Raw genomic sequence first — 25,124 nt, forward strand, 5'->3', positions numbered from 1 at the left:
CCACACCACAAAACTACTCAGCAGTGGGGGAGCAAAGGAGAAATGGGGAACCTTACGACAAGATCCTGAGAAGCTGCTTTGGTTAAAGCAAGAAGAGATGGGAAGAACAACCCCTTTTGGATGACTGAGATGGAAGCAATATGCAATCCATACAGCCTCAGGTTTGGGACTTGGGGAAGGAGGCTCTCCTGGCTCAGCATGACTTATTCCATTTGGTTTTTCTGACCAGGTATTACCCTCTCTCCCTCTCTCCACCCCCTCTTGCCTTCCCTAGGTACGTACATACCTCAGGCTGCGGGCATAGCGCTCCATCCACATGAATGGAGACACAGCAGGCAAAAGAGTAGCACCCCTCCAGGGGACCCCAGGAAAAACTACCCCTACATGGATGGAAGCTTCAGTGAAGATGACTGGGACAAGCCCAGCAGGTACGAAGGGGTGGGAGGAGGCAGGGAGGTGTGTCTGCAAATGTGGGTGTCACTGCGTAGGGACAAGGGGACAGGGGAATGTGATGGAGCGGCCAGAGATGTCCCCATCTCGGCATCGGGCAGCCATGGGGAGGGGTGCTGGGGTGGAGACGTGCTCTGTTGAACCCCTTCCACATTGCCAGGTTACCCTGGGTGTAGCTCTGTGACACCTCTGCCATGGCCAGCTGACGTTTGTGTCTGGAGTTAACGCGGTCTCAGCTGCATGGACCACAGGTTCTTACCACATCTCATACTCCTGCCATGTAAAGGCTGCAGTATTTTCATAGTTCAGGTATAATAAATAGATATGGTCAGGGCTATACTTGCATGTGTTGGCCAGACTTTTTCAAGTGAGGATGCAGCTTCACAACAGCTCAATGCCACAAAGCGAAAAAGGCCAACTAAAGCTCTTGGAGGACCAGTATGAGGTTGCATGTCCAAGTCAAAATCTCCCAAAGCTGTGGCTGGACGTCTCTCTCCACCACACTTTGGCCCTGCCAACACCACAAACAAAGCCATGCTGAGTGAACATGGTCAAGTTAATCCCCCGGCTCAGCCAGCATGGGAGAAATCCTGCAACACCTCCTGAGCCTGTGGAGGAGGCTGCAGCTGCCTCTCGCTTCGGGTGAAAATCCTGCTGGATCTGCCCTGGCCAGAGGCTGCCCCTTACTGTGCCACACGTGGTGGAAAAGCCTTGTTGCTTCGTAACTAACCCTCCCCTTGACATCCTCCAGAGTCCCTACAGTTGTGTGTGTCGTGTTGTTACTGTCGGTTCTTTTTTTTTTTCTTATTTTTTTCCTTAACTTTTGTTTGTCCAAACAAAACCCTTAGAACATCTCATGGCCATTTCCACCTATTTAAAGATGATCAAACTGGCAGGAAGGCTGGCAGCGGCGGAGACTTTGTTCTTGTTTTGCCTCTCAGCGAGAGCCAGCTCACGGAGGTCGTTGATCCCTTGTGGCCCTCCCAGCGAGGCCACCGACAGCTGAAGTTAGCAAATCTGAGCACTCGAAGACCCGCGTGTCCCTAATGAGGGCTCCAAGCCCTGATGTCAAAGTGCAAGTGAAACGGTTCATGCTGCTGAGCCCTTTTTATTAGGCAGAAAAACAAAATGTCTCTAACCCTGGCTGCCTTTAGCCTGGAAAAACCTGCTGACCCAGTGGTGTGGGAGCCTGTACTGATTCATCCGCGTCCTGGATGTGTTTGTTATATTGCTGATCTGAGAGGCAAGAAACTAGTAACTGGAAGGGACGCTTGTCTCTTTGGGAACCTGGCAGCAGAGGAAGGAAATGAGTAAGGGGAAAGAATTGAAAATTCCTTTTGGGGGGAAATTTTGGTTTGTTTTTATAAAGTCTTGCTGGGTGTTTTTTTGACCTTTCTGCCTGGTGTAAAGGCTACTGTCCTTTAAAAGCTGATGAAAGGTAGGGGGTGAATTTAAAATACAATAAGTCATGTCAGCTACTGCTCTCTCCAGGCAGGCCACAATCCCACAAGGAGCAAAAGCGTGTGTGTGTGAGTTTATACCTGCTACAGACTCCCATTTAAACCAGTGGATGAAAAGCAAAGCGTGTGCTAAAGACTTTGCAGTTAATAGAGATCTGGAAAAAGCTCTATTAATAGCCCAAGGGGTCATTATATATTTAATGGAGGCCAACCTCTCTTTGACGTGTACTCAAGTAAAATGTTTTGCCTTTGCTAAGTGGCTCTGGTGGATGACCATCCCTTCCCATCTGTGGTGCTGGTGACCATTAAGCCGTGCGAAATGTGCCAGATGTTGCAGAGGTGGAACCTCATCCATGCAGCTCCTGATAAGATGCATTAGGGCTGCTCTAATGTCACTGTTGCCTTGGGGTGTCTCCCCATGACACATTAGGGGGTTTATCATGACCTTGATTTAACACCGCAGAGAGTTTCCTTCAAGAGGCTCCTGTTAAGCTGAGCACTGACGGTCTGCGTTTTGCACAGAGTCTGGTGTTCAAGAAGCAGTGTCCAGTGTCACCTGCTTCTCTGGCTTGTTCAGAGGACTTCAGCATGTTTAATTGCTATTTGCTTTAGAAGTCCGAGAATTGACCCTGGCTTGTGGTCAGACATAAGAGATGCTGAAACTGCCAAGGTGGGAAACTGCAGAACCTCCAGCAAGACACACATGGTGTTCACGTTAACATGTGTTTGTACCAGCTTGAGAGAGGTTCTCTCTATCCTTACTCTCTGTTGTAGACAGAACTGGTGGCAATCTTTACACTGCTGTAAGTGCCGTGACTGTTACATAGGAAAAAAAAAGAGACCTCCTGAAAGTCACAGCTCAGTTCCCTGGCCATCCCAAAGCAAATGAAACTCGGTTTGTATGGGTTATACATGACACTGTTGATATTGCTGGCTGTAGTGTGTGTTTGCTTGTCCAGCCCAGGGCAATCATTTTTATATACATCTTTGCATTTTTTACTCTCATAGATACCTAATGTATTTATCATTTTCTCACCATGTCTGTTACCCTCTGTGTTTTTCTCTCTCTTCTCAGGTGTTCTGTGTCTCAGATCTGAGCTCTATCCCATCAGCCTTTGTACTAACAGTCTCTGAGGCTCCTGGTTTACCCATAATGCATCCTTTTTTCTTTCACTTCTCTATTTCACCAAAACGTCTTCCTAAACCTACAATCTTCCTACAGGCACTTTTTAATTTACCCTTTGAACTTTGACATTACTACACCAACTTAATTCTTCCTTTGAAGGACACTTGCCCCGTTAGTAAATGCATGGAGGTCTCGTATTCGGACTCTTGTATGAAAAGTTCATATTGTTTGCTTTTGTATATGAAGACTCTTCAAGTCTCTGCTTTTACTGGTGAGACACTTGCTGTAGCCTTGCGGCTTTCATCCCGCTGCAGAAGAGTGCTGACAATGTTTGGTTCCTACGTTACAACAGATACCCCAACCGCCAAAATGGCCTTGAGACCACTCACGAGGATAGTTTTTGGCGTGTTTTTGGAGAAGCTTTGGAGGATTTGGAAACATGCGGCCAGTCTGAACTTTTGAGGGAGATTGAGGTAAATCACTTTCTGAACTTGCTGCTGATCTGACTGTTTTGCTCTTGACGTAAATGTCAGACTGTTTCCCCAGATCTGTTCGTTGCCCATAGCATCCCTGTGCTGCCAACGGTGTGAAGAAGGGTTTAAGTTTAATCTGTGTCAGTGTTTGTGCTAATGGGTGACTGTGTCTCATTAGGCAGTCGCTTGGGTGCACTTTTTCCCCAAGTTGATGACTTACCCACCAGGAGCTCCACGCTCTTTTTGCAAACTGTTGCTGACCAACAATATTCACATGGCTGTTGGCAAACCTTCCCTGTCAAACGGTAAACCCTCTTCTTGGAAAGATATTGTCTGTCCAAGGCACTTAAAGGCCAACCAAAAGGAGCCCCCCAAAAACCCATTGGGACTGAAGACTTGGCTTACTTCAAATATAGACAGGCCCAACATATATCTTGCATTCAGCTGTCACTCTGCCGGAAACTGTTTCAGTGAAATAGGTAATTGGAAGCTTTTCAGCCAGCCTTCCCCATGGAAAAATCTGAGAAAGTAATTGCTTCCTGCAGAAATAAAGGTGTTTCCTCTCTTCACAAACCACTTTCTCTTTTCTTTATCCAAAATGCTTTGGAGGTCATGTTATTGTGTCCGGTTATAGGATGAGGAGCCTGGATTTCTAAGCTGTGGGATGCAAATAAAGACCTCCCTCGAGACTGTCGAGCAGCGGGAAGCAAACCTGCCCAGCAGGATGGGCCCTGCGCTGCTCCCCTCCCCGATTCAGCTCCTGCAGCCCAAAAGAAAGAGCGGGACCCCGTGAGCTCATCTGTCCCCTTGGCTTCTGGGTGCAGAGGACTGGGGAGAGCTCACTGGGTCATGCCCTCCATCACCCCCAATGGGACTGGTTTTATGCACAATTGTATATTGCTTAGGCTTCAGACAAAAAGGGCAATTTCTGAATTAATTGGAGGTGGAAAAGGAAAGTCCTGTTTTCGTCTATATGGTGACAAGGGACTTACTAATTGTTCTTTCCTCCTTGATCCTTAGCAACTGTAAATGGGGGAGGAAATCTCAATTAAATTTATTGTGCTGAAGCACGAAATGGTGTATTTATTATCTTAACTGCTTAAGAAAATGCTGACTTAAAAAAAAAAACAACACACAAAACCCCAAACCCCCAGCCTCCCCAACTACAACTTCTTCCCTTGATCACTTATTTCCTGGACCTGAATGTATTTAGAAATGAGCTTAGGCAGCCGCTATCAACCTTTCTGAACTGTAGTTGACTGCTTAAGAGAAAGTATCCCTCTGAAATGATGCATAGATGCTTCTGTTCTGCACAATGGTTGGCATCTAAATGTAAAAGAAGGGATTTGTTGGACTACTGTGAAATGCTAGGATAGAGAAAATATCTTTCTGCCCAATCCTTTTCCTTTTCCAGGGATCCATGGTGCAGAGACGTGTGGGCTTTTGATTCATGCTGTTTTAAGGGATTGAAACTTTGACAGTTATAGCAATGCTTTTAAAAAATTAAAGAAACTTTACAAAAAGCTGAGCACCTTTAGGGTTTTGGTGTATTTAACACATTTCTAGAATATTTTGGAAAGTTCTGGGGAGAAAAGGAAAGTGCTGTGTTTTTAGCAGAAGTCTGATGGGTTTCAACTCTCCTTTTATCAAATCCAAAGTACCACTGATCTGTTCCTCCCTCTCCGTGTGCCCATTGTTCCTGAGGCATGCTGTAGGATGTGCAGTACTCACTGGGGCTTTTGCTATATTGCAGATTTCTAAGACTCAGCTCCTGACCTCCTGTGGTTTTATGACAGTCACAGATTTTAATTTTTTTTTTTTAATTTTTTTTAAGATTTGACCCTTCATGCTCCACATTTGAAAAAGAATAAGACTCATGCAAGATGACCCAGGATAGCCTGGAAACAGGTTCACACACAGTAGCAATCCACTTCCAGACTATGGGGTATAGGTAGAAACAGGCTTTTTCCAGTATGTCTAGTAGAGCATGTGTCCCTGCTTTGCTTTGAGGGCAGCCAAGACACGGAGAAAAATAATGTGAGACAGCCACAGGCTGGAGAAATCCAGAATTGCCCTTTCTGCTGCTTGCACTTAACCCAAAGCACCTAGCAAATTGCTTATGATGCTACAAGGAGTAGTTAAATACCTTGAAAATAGGAAGGAGTTGAATACTGTTGGGTACTGGTCGGTTACGGTATTTGCAGTGCATGAGGGAGGACAGTAGCACAACGTGCATAGACCTTTCTGTTCTCCTCACTGGCTCTGCAATGCTGGTGTTGGTACAGCATGGCACACTGTCCTAGGGGGTGTTGAAGCTGCCCGAGGTCAGTGAACAAAAGTACCCTGGTTGGCCGTACCTCTGTTTGTTAATCTGCGTTTCAAGTATGTGGTAAGTCAGTGTCCTTCCAGCATGTAGCAGGTATTTGAGTTTTGTCCAAACTCAAGCTGATTAAGTAATTTTTGTGTGAAGACCTGAAAAGTGCAAAGCTAAAAGGTTTTCTGTATTTTATCCGTCCCTATTTGGGATAACGTGGGTAGTGCTGGCATTTTCATACTACTACCAGAATTTGCTTTATCTGCCTTTGTTCCAGCTTGGAGCGAAGAGCTGGAGGGCCTTGATTAGAGATTTAGTCAGATGATATTTCCCCCGTGCACAGGAGCAATTGCTCTTTGACTTGCCATGTTTAGCATTGCAGAATTTTGCTATCTGCTCCCTACCTTTCCTTTTCTTTCTTCTACCTTTTGACATTTAATGGGACTGCAGACCCTTGGAGCCTGAACTTTGAAATGACAGTTTTCATTACCCCATTTAAATGGACTCTGTGACCTGGAGCCAGTTGAGGTTCCACAGACTGGATTCTTGACTCCTTCGTTAGCTTTGATCAATGTAATCTCGTTAGTGAAAAGCATTGCCAAATAGAATAGAATCTACTTAGGGGCATCTTTTAATGTATGCTATCAAGGATGACCAGGCTTAAATACTACTTAATTTCATATTTTTAACTCAGTTTTGCTCAGTGACAGCTCCCATTTACTGACAGATAAAATCCTAATTTCTCTGCTGAATTGGCCTCAGTGGAGTCCAAGGTATTGACTTCCCTGGGCCATTGCCAGCACTCTGCAATGCCGATGGTGAGCTGCAGCCTGCAGGGGTAGGCTGGAGAGCCAGGCAGACACTGCGTCCTCTGGGACCCCCCTGAGATCGGGATGTTCATCCTTCTTGACTACCAAGAAGGTTCCTGCACAAGATACGAGGTCTGCCTGGCTCTGTTTGTATAGAAGGGGTCATCAAAAAGTAAGGAGACACTTCCCAAATGCTTCCTTCTGAGGTAAAGCTCCATGTTGGGGTGGAGGTGGAGACCACCCGGCAGGTCAGCGATAGACCTGGCAGCAGGCTCCTGCGGTCTGAAAATGGCTTTTATAGCTAACTGAAAGAGCTTCTTGGTACTTATTTTCCGATCAGTGAGAACAGTGGTGCCCCCCGTTGTTGTCTGTGCCGCTTCTGTTGCCGGTGGTCCCTCTCCTCCTGCTGCTGGCTCAGCAGTGACTTTGTGCCCTTGCCCTGCAGGCATCCATCATGACGGGGAGCGTGCACAACCTGGGCCTAGAGGGCAGCAAGCTGCTCCTGGACTCCGTCAACCCGTCGGGACTGAGCCCATTGAGGAAAGCTAACTCCAGCTGTGATGACGGACAGACGGAGGGCAGCAGCTCCCCTGCCAAGAAGAACGAGAGGAACCTGGACATGAAGAAGATTGAGAAGGAGATGCAGGAAATCATGTCCCCTACCCCCCTCGAGTTTCACAAGGTCTGTGTTGCCAAAGGTTGGTCTGGCTGGGGCACGGCAGTACCTCCACTGTTAAAGCTGTAGAAGCTTTGCAACCTTGTAGAAGATCTCCTTTGTTCAGAGGGCCCTTCCCAGAAAACGTTCCTTGTTAAAGCTGGCCCCCACCAAGGTCTGCAGCAAAGGTTGCCAGAGGGTCAGATTAAGACGAAGGGACCTCTTCAGAAGAATAACAGGATTTAGCTGCCATGCTTCAGCAGGGTTCAAACCTGTGCTTTGCTGTTTCCCTTTATTATATGAGATTTCCAGGTCCTTGTGTTCTGGAGTTTGTTAATTGGTACTACAGATACAAGTGAGAGAGCTCAAAGTACAGCCCTCTGGAGACCCACTAACCCTTTTCCAGTGGCACGCTCCATTCATTAGGCCACTTTTCGTATAAAAAATAACTTACAATAACTTAAAAATAACTTACTTTCCCTCCCCTTCCACTCCACCCCCAGCCTTTCCTGAAAGGGTGCAAATGGTAGGACTTCAGCAATGGGATACTTGTTTGAATTCAGTACCCAGCTGAATGTAGCCAGTTTAAGCATGGTGCAAGGCAATGGTAATTAGAAGAAGTAATTAACTGTAGAAGCTGCTGATGCAGAATGCAAGCAGGGAAGGGAGCTGGAGAGGTTTCAAAAAATTTGATTGCCTTTTTCTTTCCTAGTGTGACTTTAGAACGAAACCTGCAGTTATGGTAGCTGGAAAAAACAACTTTTTCATGTTTGATCTGCTCTTGCCCTTCAGGGCATGGCAAATGTGTCTTTAAATAAAACTCCTTTGTACCTGCAGGAGGAAAGCTGCGTAATTAGGCATGTTACAGGGTGACTCTTCATTCTGCTGGAGCATCTGGTGTTGGCTGTGTTTGGAGATGCGGTTGAGGCCAGGTGGGCTGCTCCTCTGCATCCTCCTGGGCACTGTCCTTCCCAAGGACTGCACGTCCATGAGGCTTACCCAGCCAAGAGCACAGTGATGGAATTAGAGCCTTATGGTAGAGATGCACTCCCAGTTCATAGGAGGCAAAGGGAGATTTTGGTGGTGTTGGGGAATCAGTTGTCCCTGGCTCCCAGTGTTATCCTGTGGCAAGATACACTTTCAGCAGTGCACTCCTCCTTTAGATGAGGTCAAAGTGTGACGTGCTGAAGGGAAGGGCGATGAGGTTACCCATTTCTTGTCCTCAGTACGTCAGCACTTATTGATATGAATTTTCTGAAAAGACCTTGTGAATAATATGGAGAAGTTTAGATGTTCCCCGAGTGATGTATTAAAAATGAGCTGTCTTCACATTTGACACACTACATTGAAAATTCCCTGTGAACATGTTGATTTTTCACGTACTGGTCTGGCATACACAGAGGAGGCATAGCTTAACCTGGGCCAGGGAAGGCGATGCTGCATTATTAACACTTGCTTTGTTTCTCTTCGGGTGAAATACCACAGCTGTCTGTATGACACTGCTCGTGTTTCCTTCCACATCCAAGGGAGAGAGACTGTCGTGTGGCTGGTTATATGCTGGTCACCAAAGCGCTTCTCCATGCGATCTACCTAAGGTGATGGTGTCTGGTAAATAAGGCTCAATCTGTATTAGCTGCCCAGGCTAAGAAAATTCTGCCCAGGAGACCCAGCGCAGAATTGCTGTAGGTCTGCACACATTACCTATGTTATTCCTATCCTGCCAACCTTGTACATCTCCTCCTTCCTCTGCTGTATTAAAACATGTGTTTTCTGTTTCTGTCCCTCCAGATGACACTCCATAAAGACCCAGAGAGCGAAGACTTTGGATTCAGTGTGTCGGATGGCCTGTTAGAAAAAGGTGTCTATGTAAATATGGTCCGTCCGGATGGGCCAGCAGATCAGTGTGGCCTCAAGCCATATGACAGAGTGCTTCAGGTAATAAATGCAAAATGCAGTTCTGGAGGCTGGGACGGAGTGAATGAGTGGCTGAGAGGAAGAGAGAAGTGAGACCCATCCATGGCAGCACTAACTTTAATGAAAGGTAATAGTTAGCCAACTAGGTGAGCTCTTAGCCACCGAGCACTCAATGAGACCTGTGTTTTATAATGAGAAATCACTAGGTAGTACCCCCAGGGGTACCCCTAGGTTACACCTATTCCAGGACACAGCCTGTCCCGGCACTGGCCTTTTTGAGCTTGGGCAGCTCAAAACAACCAAAAAGCTGTGTTGCTTCCTCTCCTCACCCTCAGTCTTTTTCCTATCATGTAAGAGGGTGATTTCTGGATGAACTAGACTGTGTTGACCAACCAATATGTGTTCCTGTGAAGCCTCATGTGGAGTTAAGTAGTGTTCATGAAGTTCTGTGCATGCCTTTGACAACTAAAAGAGTTTTCTAGGAAACACATCCTTCAAGCAAAGTGTTTTTCATGGATATTTTTCTTTGAAAGATACTTGATCTGAAATAGCTGATGCAGAAACAGAATAAAAACTCGGGTCAAAAGCACAGTCTGTAATAAATGTCACCTGGGCATATCGGACTACCAGAGGGACAGTAAGAGCATGGTGAGTTTTTGAGATTGGAGAGGAGCTTTATATGGATTTTAGCCTTGGGGCAACTCAAACAGCAACGGGGAGGAAGTGCAACCCCAATGGAAAAATTGCCACCATTTGGAAATGCAGATATTGTGACCATATTTGGACACACTCAGAAAGATGTTTAGTTTTACTAATTTCTAGGCAGGGGTTGTTAGCAGTAGGATGAAAGCCAATATATTATGTACATCAGGTAACTGGAGAACTGGCAGCACTGTGGGGAACCTTGTTTAAGCTTGTTATGGTCTCTAGCCAGTTGGCTGCTATACAATTATTCCTTCTCGGCTTCAAATAAAAGATGGTGCAAGAATGAACAAGAAGCTAATTAGGCTCTGGGCTGCCTTTCTGTTGAATGTTGGATGTGTCGCTTTTTGCGAGTGCCAAGTGCTCTGGGAGGTGTGCCCAAAATCCTAAACAGAGCGGCGTGGAGACTTTCAACACCCCCCTTCCACACGCTGCACTGCACGGCTTACACCTACAAGAAGACAAGGCAATTGCCATCGCGTTGACGTGTGGAGTTGTGAATGAGGGATTGCAGACCTGGTACAGGCAACTCCCATCAAGAAGTACAGAGAAGCATTGCTGAGGATGCTTCACCCTGCTGCTGATTGTGGGCATGATGATGTGCCTGAAGGCCGGTGAAACACCTTGTCCCTGCTGTAACAGACCCTCTGCCTCTTGGCTGGATGGATTAGCCAGAGCACGGCATTGCACTAATGGCACTTCTGCACTGGAACTGCTCGGCTGGCGTAGAGCAAAGGCAGAGCAAGCTCATGGCTTATCTCTCCTTGTCCACGTGTGGTCTAGAAATTGTCCTTAGTTACTATGCTGTAAGGAGCAGTATTGGGGTCAATCGTGTGGACACCAGCTAGGGCAGGGGGACACTGCTACCGTCACAGAGCCCAGCTCCGTGAACATGCAATAATGCTGGGAAAGGGTTTTGGATGAAAGGGTTGCATGGACTCATCCAGCCCTTACCCAGAGAAGGAAGCAACGCCTGGCCCCAGGGGTTATGTTTGCTCCAAAGGTGGGTGGGAAATTCCTTTCTCCATTCCTTGCTTCCCCTCCCCGTGCCGTTTGCCAGCCCTCTCCATCCCGGAGCTGTCGTGGCACCAGGCCCAGGTGCTCTGGTAGCTGTAGGCAAGAGAGCTGGGGTGGTTCTTGCAGGTGACCCAGCCTAGAAAAGTGCTTGAAGGTCTGCAAGAGACAGTAGTAAAAGTGCTTTCACGGCTGAACCCTGCAGAGAGAATTTGCGGCCGCCTTCTGAGCCCACCTGAAATGCATACAGACTCCTCTGAAATGAAGGATGTAAATGGGGAGAGGGGAAGCAGAAACTGTTCAGTATAGTCTCAATTTACTGCTGGCTGAGCTGGAAAATGGTTGGCAGAAGCATCAGGGTCTGAGCTGTATTTGTTTTCTAGGCGCTGAATACCCCACATCACGAGTTTAAGGCCAATAAAAGCCATGATGGCAAAAAAGTCATGGAAAACGGCAACCTTTCTCCTACAGGCTTGAACTGGAGAACTGGTTTTGAGCCCTGCAGTGTTTAATACTTGTCATACTGCCCCAGACACCAGGGTCAGGGTTTATGCCTGATCCAGACTTTTTTTCCCCCTTCCTCTACCAGTTATTGCACCATTTTTCAGCTAAGCAAGGATGTGCTCAGCCTGAAGGAGTGCCCCCGCTCTGCTCTGCTGTGAACCTGGAATCAGGGACCCCCGAGAGTTGTGTGTTTTCACAGGTGTGGGTTTAGCACCAACCTTGCATTTTCTGACTAATAAATATGGTCTTTCTGTTGTTCCTCCCCATGGCACATCCTAAATCCATCCCGGCAGGTAAACCGCATCCGAACGAGAGACTTTGACTGCTGTCTGGCTGTTCCCCTGATTTCGGAGGCTGGAGAAAAGCTGGACCTGGTGATTAGCCGAAACCCCTTGGCGCTGGCTGCCAACGCTCCCCCGGAGGGGAACAGAGAGCTGCCGGCGCAGGCGGCCCGCGGCGCCGAGATCAAGGCGAGCGTCCAGACGCTCTGAGCAGTGGGAGCAGAGCAGATGGTGCCCGGGGCCTCTGCTGAGCCGTTGCGGTATTTGGGGTGTTTTTCCTGTTTTTTGCACTGGCATTTGTAAACGCTGTGTGTACCATAACCTGCAAGTGGGGAGGTGGGTCTTCAGCGAGCCTGTAGACCACCAAACGTTGCTGGGAAGGTCAGTGGTGGATGCGCGTGTCGGGCCGTGGGCAGCGCCGGTGATGGGGCGAGCTGCCCACGGGAGGAAGGAGCATCCGCAGCCGTCGGGGTGCGCGGGGTCCTGCCTCCGACATCCTCCTCAGCCTGAAGGCCTTGGCCATCTTATAAACACACATGGTGCTATTCTGTTTCTTGTTTGCTTGGTTAATCGCATACAGCAAGACTGAGACACTTTTCCTTTTCTGTTGTGCCCAGCTCCATCCTTTGAACACTCCTGATAAATCAATTTCCACAGCTCCTTGCGCTCCTGGTGCAGGACTATGGAGAGCCCTGTTTAAAAGACATTTCAAAACATGCTTGAGAGTGGCTAGATGCAGTTCTTGTTCAAAAATTGGCATTTGCAGATGCCTCCCACCAGCCCTGTCCGCAGTCCCCGCCAGGGCTGACTTGCCCTGCGGTGGGATGAGGCACCTCGTCTCACCATCGATTCCTGTGATCGATGTGGTTACCTGTGCTGGAGTAGTTATTTCAGAGCAGAAGTACCCAAGGCTAAAGGCCTTGAATACCTGCCCAAATCCCCAGCCACCTTGTTCGTCTGGGCTTTATGGAGATCTCTTGCTTGCAAACCTGTCCTGTGCCCGCAAGTAAATAGCAGAATAGTGATCTTCCCAGGGCTGTCCCTGATGTTTTGAATTAATAAAACCTTGTCGTCTCCCGTCAGGCAGTGGCATGAGAAGCCCTTTGTTAGATGGAGGTTGTGTCCCCTATGTCCCGCATGGGCCGGGTGGTGTGTGTGCCCGTGCGGGTTCGGCTGCTCGCCCCCCCGTCCGCCCACCTTCGCCTGTCGCTGGCCTCTCCGTGGCTTTGCAAGCATGATGCCCCATGGTCGGTCCCCTCCCTCGTGACAGCCTCTGGCCCCGTGGGGAAGAGGGGCTGTGATGTTTGCATTGGTTTCCTCATCCGCCTGCCACGTTTCACGTATTAGCACTTTATGATGACGTTCGTGTCCCGGCGGTGGCGTGAGCCTGGCATCGCGTTCCGCGGGAAGGCTCGGGCTTGGCGGGGACGAGGAGCTCGCTCGGTCGAACACCGCATCCCCGGCGCCTGCCGCCCCCATTCCCCACTCACCCTTTCGGTTCCTCCATCGCCGCCCGTGCGCCGGTGGTGCGCGTGGGGCGTGGGATGGGTGTACGGCACGTCTTCGTTGCTTTGCTGAGCCAGGACTCGTCCCCCCGCCCCGTCTGTCCCTGAGCCGCTTTGCGACTCTGTCCCTCCGTGATAGCGCAATGGATCAGGGTGTTTCTTCCTGACACGTGCCCGGCCCCATCCAGCTATTTGTCGTTGTAGCCATTTTCTCTTCGAGTATGCAATATCCCATACCATTGCTGCCACAACTAGATAATGTGCCATAATTGATACTGTGGAGCATTGACAGTGCAGCCGAAAGTGTTTTTATATGCAATATTCTGAGCAGTGGAAGCTCACTGGGGCTTCTCATAGGTTTTTAATGAAGACTTTTATTAAAGGATTTAAAAAAAAAAAAGGAAGAAAAACTTGGTCCTTGTATCCCTTCCTATGCATTTTGAATGATATGAAGATGAAATGCATTACTTAAATGTGTATTTTTATCCATATATTAGAGTGTATTCCTTGTAAAGTATTTTTATATGCTAATTTTCTTATGTATCTATGAAAGCACAATATTTAAAAGTACAGCATTTCAAAGAATATTTTAGTCCTGTTTTGGACCTATTTGTAAATCTCTGTATTTAAATGGGATTGCAATGACTTTGACTTTTTTTTTTAATTAAATAAAAGCAAATGAAATGCGTTTGTTTTCATTCATGCCTCTTTTTCCTGGAGGACAACAGTGAGGCAAGACCCTGCTTCCAGCCCTTTCTTAACATGCCAGAGGACCCCCAGTTAGGAGACACCTTGAAGGGCAAGGGGGAGGGCACGCAGGGGGGTTTGCTGGGGGGTACACTGATTGTAGGGCTACCAGGGTAGGGCTGGGCTTGTCCCTTGCCACCATCTGGCAGCAGGACTTGGGTTGCTTCCCTCCCTGCGGACATGGAGGCAATTTTGCTGTAGCTCTTAGTGGTAAGATCTGGAGATGCTTGTGCATGGGGTTACAGCACCGCTTGCAGCTTCACTTGGCCACACTGGAAATCTTGTTGGGTTAAACCTGGGCTGCTTCATGACAAAACAGTGATGCAGCAAAGCACATGGTGGCCAAGATGCGGCCGTGGCAGATATTTGCAAAGCTATGGTTCATCCCTGGGCATGGGTTAGGAAATCACTGGAGGATGATGTGCTGGCAGGAGGTGTCCTGTCTGGGGCCCAGCACCCTGCAGCAATAAGGGGTGCCTTGGGGAGCCACACTGTGGTAGCCAAATTATCCCACCTCTGAAACCAGCCATCCAAAGAGACGACTGCCGCTAACCCGGAACGTAGTTCCTTGTGTCCCTATGTTGAAGATTTCTTCCCTTCGCTCTTACAAAGGGGTTTGGGGCACCGCTACGCTCCCAGCGTGGGCAGCGCAGGCTGGGACGCTCCCTGGATAAGGCCGTAGGGAATCTCTGCTCACTGGCAAGGAAAGGGTGAGCTGGGTTTTGCAACCCTTCGTGGCCAAGTGGGTAATGCAGGAGTTCTCGGAGGCTGAGCATGGTATGGAAATGCTCCTGGTTAGACCTGGGGAATCATTGCCACATAAACAAGCTTTATCTGCCATCTCTGGCCGCCCTCCTGGGGCGCAGACTTCAGAACAAAGCCCTTCACATGTTTGGCACCGGCGACTTGCCAAAGCCACGCAGAGCCAACCGAGGCGCTGGGGCGATGGCTGGTTTAACGAGCGCCTGTGCAACGTGACCGATGGGGTTTCGGTGCGTATAGCAGGCAAAAGGTTAGCACGGTGCTGCTCCCCTGGTATGCGCTGCCGGTCACCTCGTTGGGCAGCATATCCTCCCACTAACGCCAGCTTGCTGGTGGACCTTGGATGAAGGAGCCAGCTGCGGCCGTGGCAGGTGATGGCCACCCATGGCAAGTAGATGAAACCCTTTGGTGGCAGTTCGTGTGGCACTTAGTGGCTTTTTAAATTATTTGTTTATTCATTTTATTTTAACCTGAGGCACGCTGCAGTTGCTGGCTGTGCCGATATCAAGCTGCTCAGCCTAGGCATTGCGGGCTTTGCCAATGGGAGGAGAAATCCCTGACAAAGTCCTTGAATTGCACTTGGCAAAATAACCAACTAAGCCCAAACCCCCCAAATAAAGACAGCTGTGGGGCTAATCCTGGGCATGGGGCGCTGGAGCCTCAGCAGTGATCAGGGCCTGATGCACGAATGCTTTACTTCTCACAAATAGTAGCCACCTACATGTTGGTTTTTTCCTTTCCCTACCTCAGATCAGGACTTACTTAAGGAAAGACCTCTCTGGTTTAACCTTCATCTGTTTGACTGAACAGGCCATCAGCAAGCCTGAAAAGACAAGTCCCATACACCAGGAAGAAAAATGTTGCTTTGTTGGTTTTTTTTGTTTTTGTTTTTGAGGTTTTTTTTTTTTATTTCTTTTTCTTCCCATTGGGCTTTTCTGATGTATTTGAACCCCCACGGTAGTGGTGCTATGCAGCCAGGATGGTACAGACAGCAGTGGGCAATGCCCTGGGATGGGCTGTGTTGGGGCAGCTCAGCCCAATGGCAATTCGTAAAGCTGCAATGGTCTCCCTGTGCCTCTGTGAAGGGGCCAAGGAAAGCTGGTGTCTGCAGGGACAGTCTTGTGAGGACATCAACACTCTATTTCCAAAGAAAGAAAAGAAAAAAGAGAGAAAATGAAGAGAGAAGAAAAAAAAAAAAGGTGACTTTCTCATGGCCTTGTAAGACTCAACACATGCCCAACTGCACTTGATGAAGAGTTGGTCTAGTGAAAACAAAGTGCCAGTGAAGTAAGGCCATAGGCTGGGCAAGACTGAAATGATGAGGGACCAGCACTGACCCTTCTTCATGCTCAGCCAAAGTCATTGCTAAGGGACCCCAAAAAATCCCCAAACACCCAACCAAACCGCTTTTAATGACCCAGGGATGCTTTAGCAAGTAGGCTGGGGAGTGCACAAGAAATTGGGAGGGGACACAGCTATACCCCCCACCATATGACGGTGTGGTCGGTGATAAAATCAGGGAGGGTTGAGGTGGGCGAGGGCAGCAGTTGCTCAGGGTCTGGCTGGGGATTGGTGGGTTAGTGGTGAGAAATTGTTTTCTTTTGCATCACTTGTTTTTCTTGGTTTTGTTTTTTCCTCTTTGTTGTGCGCTGCTTTTTTTTTTTCCCCTCCTTTTTTAATTATTAAACTGTCTGTATCCCAACCCATGAATTTTTGCACTTCTACCCTTCCAGTTCTCTTCCTGTCCCACTGGGTGAGGGGGTGAGTGAGCCGCTGTGTGGGGCTGAGCTGCCAACCAGGATGATACCATGACAGACATACAGTCAGAGAGTGAGCTGGGCCAAGCAGCTTAGTGAGCTGGGCTTATATGTGTGTGTGTGTATATATATATACACACACACACATATAAAAAAAATGGACTATATTATAAGGACAAAAAAATCCCAAACCAACAACACCACAATAAATAATAGGTTTAAAGGAAGCATTGAGCTACTACGAGACCAAAGAAAGCATCCAAGAGCATAGCTGGTTTATAAAGGAAAGTTTTATTTTCAGTTATAAGGTGATTACAAACTCATCTAAAAAAAGCAAAGATGACTTAAAAATATCCATATACATTTTATTTATCTAAAAAGCAAAACAGAAACTGCAAAATACAAACATTTACCGTATACACAAAGGCTAGGGTTTTTTAGGATTAAATTACACTCCAGGATTTTTTTCAAATACAAATATTCTGTTTTGGAACACACAAAAAATGTTTTAAAATGTTTTAAAAATATTTTAAAGGTTTTTTTTTTAAAAAAAGTTCAGATGACATTTTTAAGGAGGCCATCGTTGCCGTTGCCTCCTCACTGTATGTGCTACTCATCACATTACTGTAGTCACAGTTGCTAGGAATTTAAATAATAAAAAAACCACCACTGTTTTTTAGCCAAATACATCAAACAAGATGGACCACCTCTTATAACATGAAGTCCCTGGCAACGTTATCAGGTAACAATCACAACATTACACTGGAGAAAAACAACATCCTATTGAACAACGAGCACTTCAGAACAGTACTGGGATGCTGCAATGCTGAGAGACTGTCGCTGGTTTCCAGGACAGGAGCAGATGACAAATTGACTCAACTTGCCCCCTCAGGATTTATTTTTTTTTCAGCCTCTCAACATGATTTTGCCACTGTTCTTTTTTTTTTCTTTATATATTGAAAAAAAAATCAAATCTTTTTAACATCTCAACTGCAGAAGCAGATAGGTTTAGAAACAATATGTCTCATGCTAACATGTACTATGCTACAGGACCAAAGCCTTCCCCCGCATATGCACACACAGAGCTCTTTAACATAATCGTTTCACTTTTTTTTTTTTAACTATATTTTTCCCCATTATTTCTTTTGATTTCTCAAGTCGGGCCACCTTTTCCCTGTGCTACAACTGGGAAAGTGAGCAGCACTGTCCCACTGTGCACTGCAGAGCCAAACCATGGGGAGGAAGCCTCCAAAAACTTGCCCCTTTTAAAATTGTCTTTAATTTGCTTTACTGCTAAAGCTCAGGGCTGTGTAAAGCTTGTGGCTATTAAATTCTGACACTTTTACTGTTTATTTCGAATTAGGACACAGCAGCAATACAAAAAGGCCGTGTCTGCTCTACCATTCAATAGCCCAGCAATACCAGCAGGGTCAGGCTCTTTTCCAGTTGCAAATCCTGTCACTAAAGTCTTCCACCTTGGATGGGGAGGGTAAAATTGCCTCTTTTTTTTGGTTAAATGGTCTCTGAAGCTTTTTCTGCTCTTGTTTTAGGACACAGGTAAATTGAAATCACCAATCCACAGTGACAATTGGAAAAAACACACAAAAATTTTAACTTTTTCTGTTTATTTTTCAATAGAAACAAACAAATCCAGATTTGTTTGTTCATTTGTTTTTAAAGCAGAAGAGCTTTGTCCATGTACAGGTTTATTTGTGGCTAGCAGAAAAGAGCCATGATCCAGTGGAGGGTGCAGGGCTGGAACGGGCAGTTTTCCAGCTGGGGCTGGTGCTGGTTATGCTCAAATCTTTCTTAAGCAAGCTCTCCCATAAACTCAAAGTGCCCATCAATACCAATACAAAATTTTTGTGATCGAAGTATGGAGCTCAGGGGGGCCTCTTTTGCACTAGTTCACGGGTTTCTTAGGTGTCAAGTGTCACCGAATCAACTGAATACTTTCTTTCTTAAACTTAACTTTGATTACAAGAAATAAAACAAGCTACTAGGGTCTGACAGTTCCTGACCTTTGCTCATGCAAATACACAAATACACAACTACACGTCAATCGTAACTGCAAGGCTTTGGATGCTGATTTTGGAGAAAACAAGTCCAAGGCAGCTGCCTGAATGCACATCACACCCAACCTCCCATACCAGAAGCCATGTGGCGCTTACAAGGAGCCAGGAGAGCTTTCAAGTCCAACCTTAAGGCTTTCTTGGAGGCGCCACGGTCCAGGATTTTGTCATTACTTTCCCTCTTCCGCCACCCCCAATTTAGGAAAGGCCATTTGGACACCCAGGCAGGTTGGCTCTTTGCAGGCAAGTGGTGCCTAAACCTTCTCAGTCCTCATCCTAAACAGCTCTGCAAGACTTACACACATGATTTGCAGCCTAGGAACAGAAGCAATATGTCCCCACTTGTGTGCATGCATATGAGGGTGGAAGATTTCATCTACTAGTCTATTTAAACACAGATTTATTTTTTTTACTGAAAGTGAGCAACTTCCATTGAATCTCCTGGAAATGATGTCAGGGTCATCTTTCTTCCAAGTGTACTTGAGCTGCTTAGCTAACTTGTCCACTCCATTCAACACACAGCTTATTTAACATTTTATATACATTATGCCTCCATGAGTGATCCTGCAGTGACCACAAGATGTGGAAGCTAATAATCAGTTACTCAAAAACGTTCAAATCCTTCTCCCACGGATGGAGTTTTGTCATTGATGCAACAAGTGGGAGCTTTGAACCCAAGTGTGACAAGAGCGACCTCACCAAAACTGTAAGTAAGTCTCCTTAGCAAATAAAAACAGACTCGGAGGAGACTTGTAAAAGGCCTATAAAATGGAAATGTCCATGTGTCTTCAGATCTACTTGACTTGTCTAACGCTGAGACAAGAGAAGAGGAACCAGGAGTATCTGCAGTTGAGAAAGGAAGATGCACACAGGACTGAAAATAGCGCAGAAGATGCTATCCTGATGGTGACATTAAAGGCTCTGCTGATGGCTGTTGGGTTTTTTTGTGTTACAGCAACCATAAGGCTGCACCTTTTTTTTTTGTTTTCCTCTTTTCCTCCTCTCCCCAGGAACAGCAGTGAAAATCAGTTTTGCTGAGCTCTTTCAGCAGACCATTCCTAACTCCCCTCCACTCCAGGAGCTGCGCTGCTGCCGCGGGGTGACCACCAGCGTTGTGCTAGATGGCAAATACAGCTGCTGGGCTTTTGTATTTTCATTTACAACACAAGAACAAATCCATTGTGGACCTACTATCTCACACTTTAAAGAGGACTTTTCTAAGTGTGTAGATCTGTTTGGACCAGATGAAAAGGAAAAACTACAGATGAGAAGGAAAATGAGAACAGTAACAACAATAAAAACCAGTTCTATTTATGAAATCATACTGTTTAAATACCGAAATACAGACTACTGGTAAAGTCCCTTACAATAGATGCTCATTCAGTGAGATCATAACTAGTGACAGGTGAACTGAAAAAGTTTGGAAAATTGAGAAAAATAAGAAACCAGTTGGAGAATCTTGTGGGGTAAATGTTCCCCTTCACATTTCTGCTATCTCCTGATTTCAGTTCAGCTGGAATAAATAACTGCTGAAACTTTGCCGTTTTCAAGCCCAGAAGAACCCATGAATACAAAGGTACATGAAATATGAAAAGCTGTGGGGTTTGCCTTGTTTTATTCTGGTTTTAAACTCAGGGATTTGCTTCTAAAGATCTCATGCCAAAACTGCACTAACTTTTCCCTGGATCCAAACCAGTTCATCTATGACTAGTCATGATATTTTAATACAGAGTTCCTCATTTACATAAAACAGGTAAAATAGATCACAAGTGTTTAAACAAGTAAATTAGAGGAAAAAAAATCAGTTGCATTTGCAGTCAGAAATAGGTAGAAAACACAGACTTTTTTAAAAATTATTTTTTAATGAATTTGGCAGAGGATCATGTTGAAATTCAAATTTATCACCAAGAAAAGTTCAGAAATCTGATAAAAGTGTTAGGAAAATCCCCCAAACTGTAAAAATGTGAGTATGCTCATTGGAACTCAAACCCCAGATAAAACAAGAAGAATTAATTTTCTTTTCTTTTTTGAAGGGGAGGGAAGAGGGGAGAGGGGAACTGTTTTCCAGAAACAATAATTTCTTAGCTCTTCGTGAGTCCCAGCCCTCCCTTGCAGTCATGCTAAAGAGCACAGCAGGGCCAGAGAAGTTGACATAGAGAACGCTTCGATGAGGTTGTTGCATATGTGCGAGACATTTTCACTTGGTACATGGAAGCGACTGATTTGAATGGCACAGTTTATATTGAAATGGGGCTGGGTTCTAGTTCTCTAGTAGTTGTACTTTGAAAGGTGTAGCATTAGCCCTCTGGTTCTTCATGCAAAGACACTCTCCACAATGCGGGAGATGGCTAAATACCCAGCTGACTCGCCGGAGACATCTTTGATGTAGCCAAACCATTTTTTTCCCTAACTAAAGCTTGTCTCAGCTCTATAGCACAAAAGTGATGTGCAAACTATATCATCTCAAACACAGTTGTATGACAATGTATATATATATATATAAAAAAATAAATCAAGCATCAGTGTTTCATCTGCACTCACAGAAACCATTAATTTAGACTTCTTAACCTGCTACTCCTTCTTTCACCCAGGCAAGCATGCCTGTTTACTGCAGACACTAATTGTAACTCAAAAATGAAGGTCCAAGCTAAAGCCCACTAAGAGAGTTATCTTTGATTGCCTTTCCTTGCCTTTGATGGTTAGAGGCTATTAAAGGCTATATTCCTTATTTTGGCCACATATGATGACACCCACTGGCTCACAGAATTCCTCCAGTGAGCTTCAGATGGCTATTGCCACTGGCCCAGCAGGTGTCATTAGATGTTTGCCATCTCCAGCTATGGAAAAGTTTCATTTATAACTCTCATAATACAGCAACCAGAAAAAGTAAACAAAAGCAATTCTGCCATGGCTGGTTTTGTTGCTGCAACTCAGCTATCTGATGTAAAAATGTGTACAAATTCAAACTAGAAAGATTTTGAAAGTTACAGATGCAGCCACTTTTTCCTTTTTTTTTTTTTTTTTTTTTTTAATTATTTTGGTCCATCTCTTATTTTTAAATCACCCCTTTTCTGTTACAGAAAAACCAATAAGCTAATCAACAAGTGTTTGTGCTGGTGTGGCCAGTTAGCCCATGGGACAAGAAAAAAAGAAAATAAAACTACTGTGTAGGAATGTTAAGAACTGGATATGTTCCTGTTTAAAAGACAAACTGCCCTGACAGCCTCAGCTGACAGCAGAATAAGCAGATACAAATGCTGCTTTTATCAAGCATTTCCTCTAAATACCTTTGGATAGCCTAACTGTGGTATCATAAGAAGAAAAAACCCTCTCCCTCTAAAACAATGCCCACAAGAAAAGGCTGAGTTTTGCTAGAGAACCTGTTCCCAGCACAACCTGCTCAAGTTAAAAAAAAAAAAAAAAAAAAAAAAAAAAGTTTTTGCCTATGTTTTGGGCAGTCTTCAGGGAGCAATCCCCCCTGGAAACATCCACCTGGCCCACACAAAGCAGAACCCCCATTCCTACACTCCTTGTAGTGGTTTCTCTTTACCCCCCAGTCTAACCTGGAAGTTTCTTCTGACCAAATATAAAATATTTCAGTGTTACGTGTTCCCTTTGCTTTAACTTAAAATTCTGAAAGCCCTGTTCCTTCAGCAGATAAGATTCATAAGCGTCATAAATATGTCTGCCACCCTCCACCCCCCCTAAAAAAAAAATAAAATTATGGTTTAACCCAATGATGGGCAAGGAGACTGGGGGCCCTAGGTCCACTGCTGCTATTTAGTAACATGGGACAAGGGACTGACTTAGTCCTTTTGCCTGTTCCCCCAACAGACGACCTCCCCCCAAATAAATAAATAAAGCAAATCCTGGTTACCAAACTTGGCAAAGCGTTTTTGAGATACATGGATGAAAAGCACCTGTTTGCTGAGTGATATTATTATCTTCATTACTATTATTATTAACAATGTGTCTGTTATAAATACCGGTTACACCAGGTGTAGGTGAGCGGTTTTGTTCCTCCTGTTGGGGATGACCTGGTTTGTGTTCACCTTTGGACAGGTCAGAGTCCAGAAGAGATTCTTTTATTTTTCTGCCCGAAACCAAAGTCCAATAATTAACATGCAAACAAATGAATAAGTGACCATCTGAAGCACCCAGAGGGCAGGTGCTGCTTTTCCCCTCTCAGCTCCTCAGCACTTGCCCCTGCTGCCCCGGGGACAGGCTGTCCCTCCCAGTTTGCAGAATTTGATTTTACACCAGTGCCAGTGCCACCACACTAAAATATGCTTTGCTGGAAAACTCAGGAGCAGGTACTCAACCTCCCTGCTCACACACAAACAGCAGGCATTTCACTTAAGTAAAAAAAAAACCAAAACCTACAAAAAAAAAAAAGAAAAAAAAAAGAGTGAACCATGCCAAATCCTGCAAACACCTTCCCAAAGTCCTCCTCCCGTCTGTGTGACAGGGTCCCAACACCTTGCTGGGGAGGGACAGCCGCGCTTTTCACACCCAACTTCTCTGCCTCTCTTGCAAACGCTCTGCTCCAGCTGCCTGGCTATATCTTTACTCAGGGACTGTGCTAAACATAACTGTACCCTTTCCCTACTGTGACCCTGAAGCCTGTCGTTTACCACAATTGAACCAGAGGGTGGAAATACTACACCTTTGAAAATTCTCTTGAAACAGCGTCTTTTTTTGAATCGTATCTCTCAACAGAGCTCCTTTTGTGTGTTCTGTAGGTTACCCTGCTCCCAACCATACCAGCACCTAAAATTGCTTTCTGAGACTTGAATGTATTGCTGGCAAGACAATCAATTCAAGTGGTAAGGTGTATAATATTTAGAGATAAAGATATATATATTTAAAAAAACCCAATAATAGTAAATTCCTGTAATATGTCTAGTCTGATATGAAAGCTCTCCCTCTACAGAGAGACATCTGCTGTGATTACCTTACAAAATATTAAAAAAAAAACACACACAAAAAATAACTTTCTCTGTGAGAAATAAAAATAAATCCTAGTGCAAATATAAAGCTCTGTAAACCTGGTCCTATGAGAATCTATGGTTAGTAAACGGCAGTTAAAGCAGGTTTATCCTCTCACAGAGAGAGCTCACATCATGGTTTCCACAATGATATGAGTTGGCTTGATCAATCCGCCATTCGAAGTTCCATTGGGGCAGAAGGGGGTGCCACTCTCCGTTTCTTTGGACCACCGATTCACTTCCTTGGGGGCAGCCACCGCTTTTATCCTCTGAAAGAAAGAAGAAAAGCAACGGTTAGAAGACCAAGCAGCCCCCGCGTCTCCACGTGCAGGACGGAGGATGTGGCAAGCCAAGGATGGGGCTGGTGGCCATCGGAGATGTGCGTATGCCGCGCGGCTCTGCAAGGACGCGGGGACCCGGGCTGCGGAGCACCACGTTCAACTTTTGCTCAGCTGCAGAGCCTGACTTGATGCTGGCAGGTCAAGACGCGAGAGGGCATTCACAGCATTATCCAGCATCCTGTACGTTGGGCTTTCAGTGCTGCAGCTGCTGCTCAAATCATGTGCGTTCTCCTTCCTCATTTAGAAACAACTCTGCCTTTTAGCCCAGCCGTTCATTGCCAAGTGGCAACTACTCTCTTACATCTCAGTGCACAAAGGAAGAACTAAATGGCATCTGACCAGTGTTTACTCTCTTTCCTTTCCTAACATGGTCTTTGTGGAGTGTTTTGGCTACTTTTAGACTTGTCTCTCAATAGATGGTGACAATGTAGGCCGGGAAATAAACACTCAGGAAAATGCTCTGGCCACAGCTGAAAAAGACCATTAACACTTGGAGAAAAACAAATGCAAGCGTTTGTTCTCTGGGAAATGTTCTTTTTTTATTCTATTCTCTTCTTAACCCGAAGTGTCCCACTTTCTCCTCCAAGAATACCCTGGGCTGCATTTAAGATCGTCTCATTAGGCAAAAACAAAACTAATCCGAAACTTTAGAAGAGAATTGCTAAGTTTCATGCTTGCACAGTCTCTAAAAACTTTCCACTGGAAGAAAACCAGACCAGGGGACCCTGTGCTGAACTGCAAAGGGCAAGAGATTGCCCGCAAATCTAAACCTGAGAGAATCTGCACTGCCAAGTCTGAATCCAACCCAAAGTTTTCCAAAGATCAGGGCAATCTGGATCCAGTGTTTCAATTTCATTCATTAGGGAAAAAAAAAAATTAAAAAGCTAAAAAGTGAAGTCCACTGGAAGGAGGGTTTGACTTTTATTCAGGCTCCCAGAGCAAAGGCCATGCCTGAGAGCCGCACAATCCACAGGTGGCTCCAAATTTCCCCGAAATTCAATGAGCTCTTAGACAGCCAGGTTTGACCCAGGTCTCTCTCTCCCTTTCTCTCTCTCATTTTCTCAGTGATTTGTAGGATGGTGCTTCCTTGGCCCCATGGGCTGAAAAAGAGAGATCTGGCACTTGGAAGCACCCCAGTCCTTGAGCGCTTGTCTGCACGTGGAGGCAACGATTTGCCAAGCTGGAAACTGCAGAAGTGGGACGCAAGCAAAATCAGCTGGTGTTTGTCTGAGGACAGAAAGCTTCGTGTT

The 25,124-nt window shown here is 45.8% G+C and overlaps 2 protein-coding genes across 11 annotated transcripts in view; one reads left to right on the forward strand and one right to left on the reverse strand.

The window, feature by feature from the left end:
• GRIP2 (glutamate receptor interacting protein 2) overlaps window positions 1-13,889 on the forward strand; it is a 291,701-nt gene extending 277,812 nt beyond the window's left edge. Inside the window, exons 20-24 of the mRNA XM_075053453.1 lie at window positions 275-428; window positions 3,389-3,509; window positions 7,078-7,314; window positions 9,076-9,222; window positions 11,715-13,889. Coding sequence (XP_074909554.1) covers window positions 275-428; window positions 3,389-3,509; window positions 7,078-7,314; window positions 9,076-9,222; window positions 11,715-11,912 — 857 coding nt within the window. The 3' untranslated portion in view covers window positions 11,913-13,889. The remainder of the gene's footprint in view (window positions 1-274; window positions 429-3,388; window positions 3,510-7,077; window positions 7,315-9,075; window positions 9,223-11,714) is intronic.
• Window positions 13,890-16,745: 2,856 nt separating this feature from the next.
• Window positions 16,746-25,124, reverse strand: part of SLC6A6 (solute carrier family 6 member 6) — a 58,995-nt gene continuing 50,616 nt past the window's right edge. For all 10 annotated transcript variants that reach the window (XM_075052896.1, XM_075052892.1, XM_075052894.1 and 7 more), the window contains one exon: window positions 16,746-23,802. In XM_075052896.1, coding sequence (XP_074908997.1) covers window positions 23,662-23,802 — 141 coding nt within the window. In that variant the 3' untranslated portion in view covers window positions 16,746-23,661. The remainder of the gene's footprint in view (window positions 23,803-25,124) is intronic.

Source organism: Buteo buteo, chromosome 21, assembly GCF_964188355.1.
Source record: "Buteo buteo chromosome 21, bButBut1.hap1.1, whole genome shotgun sequence".
NCBI classification, from domain to species: domain Eukaryota; kingdom Metazoa; phylum Chordata; class Aves; order Accipitriformes; family Accipitridae; genus Buteo; species Buteo buteo.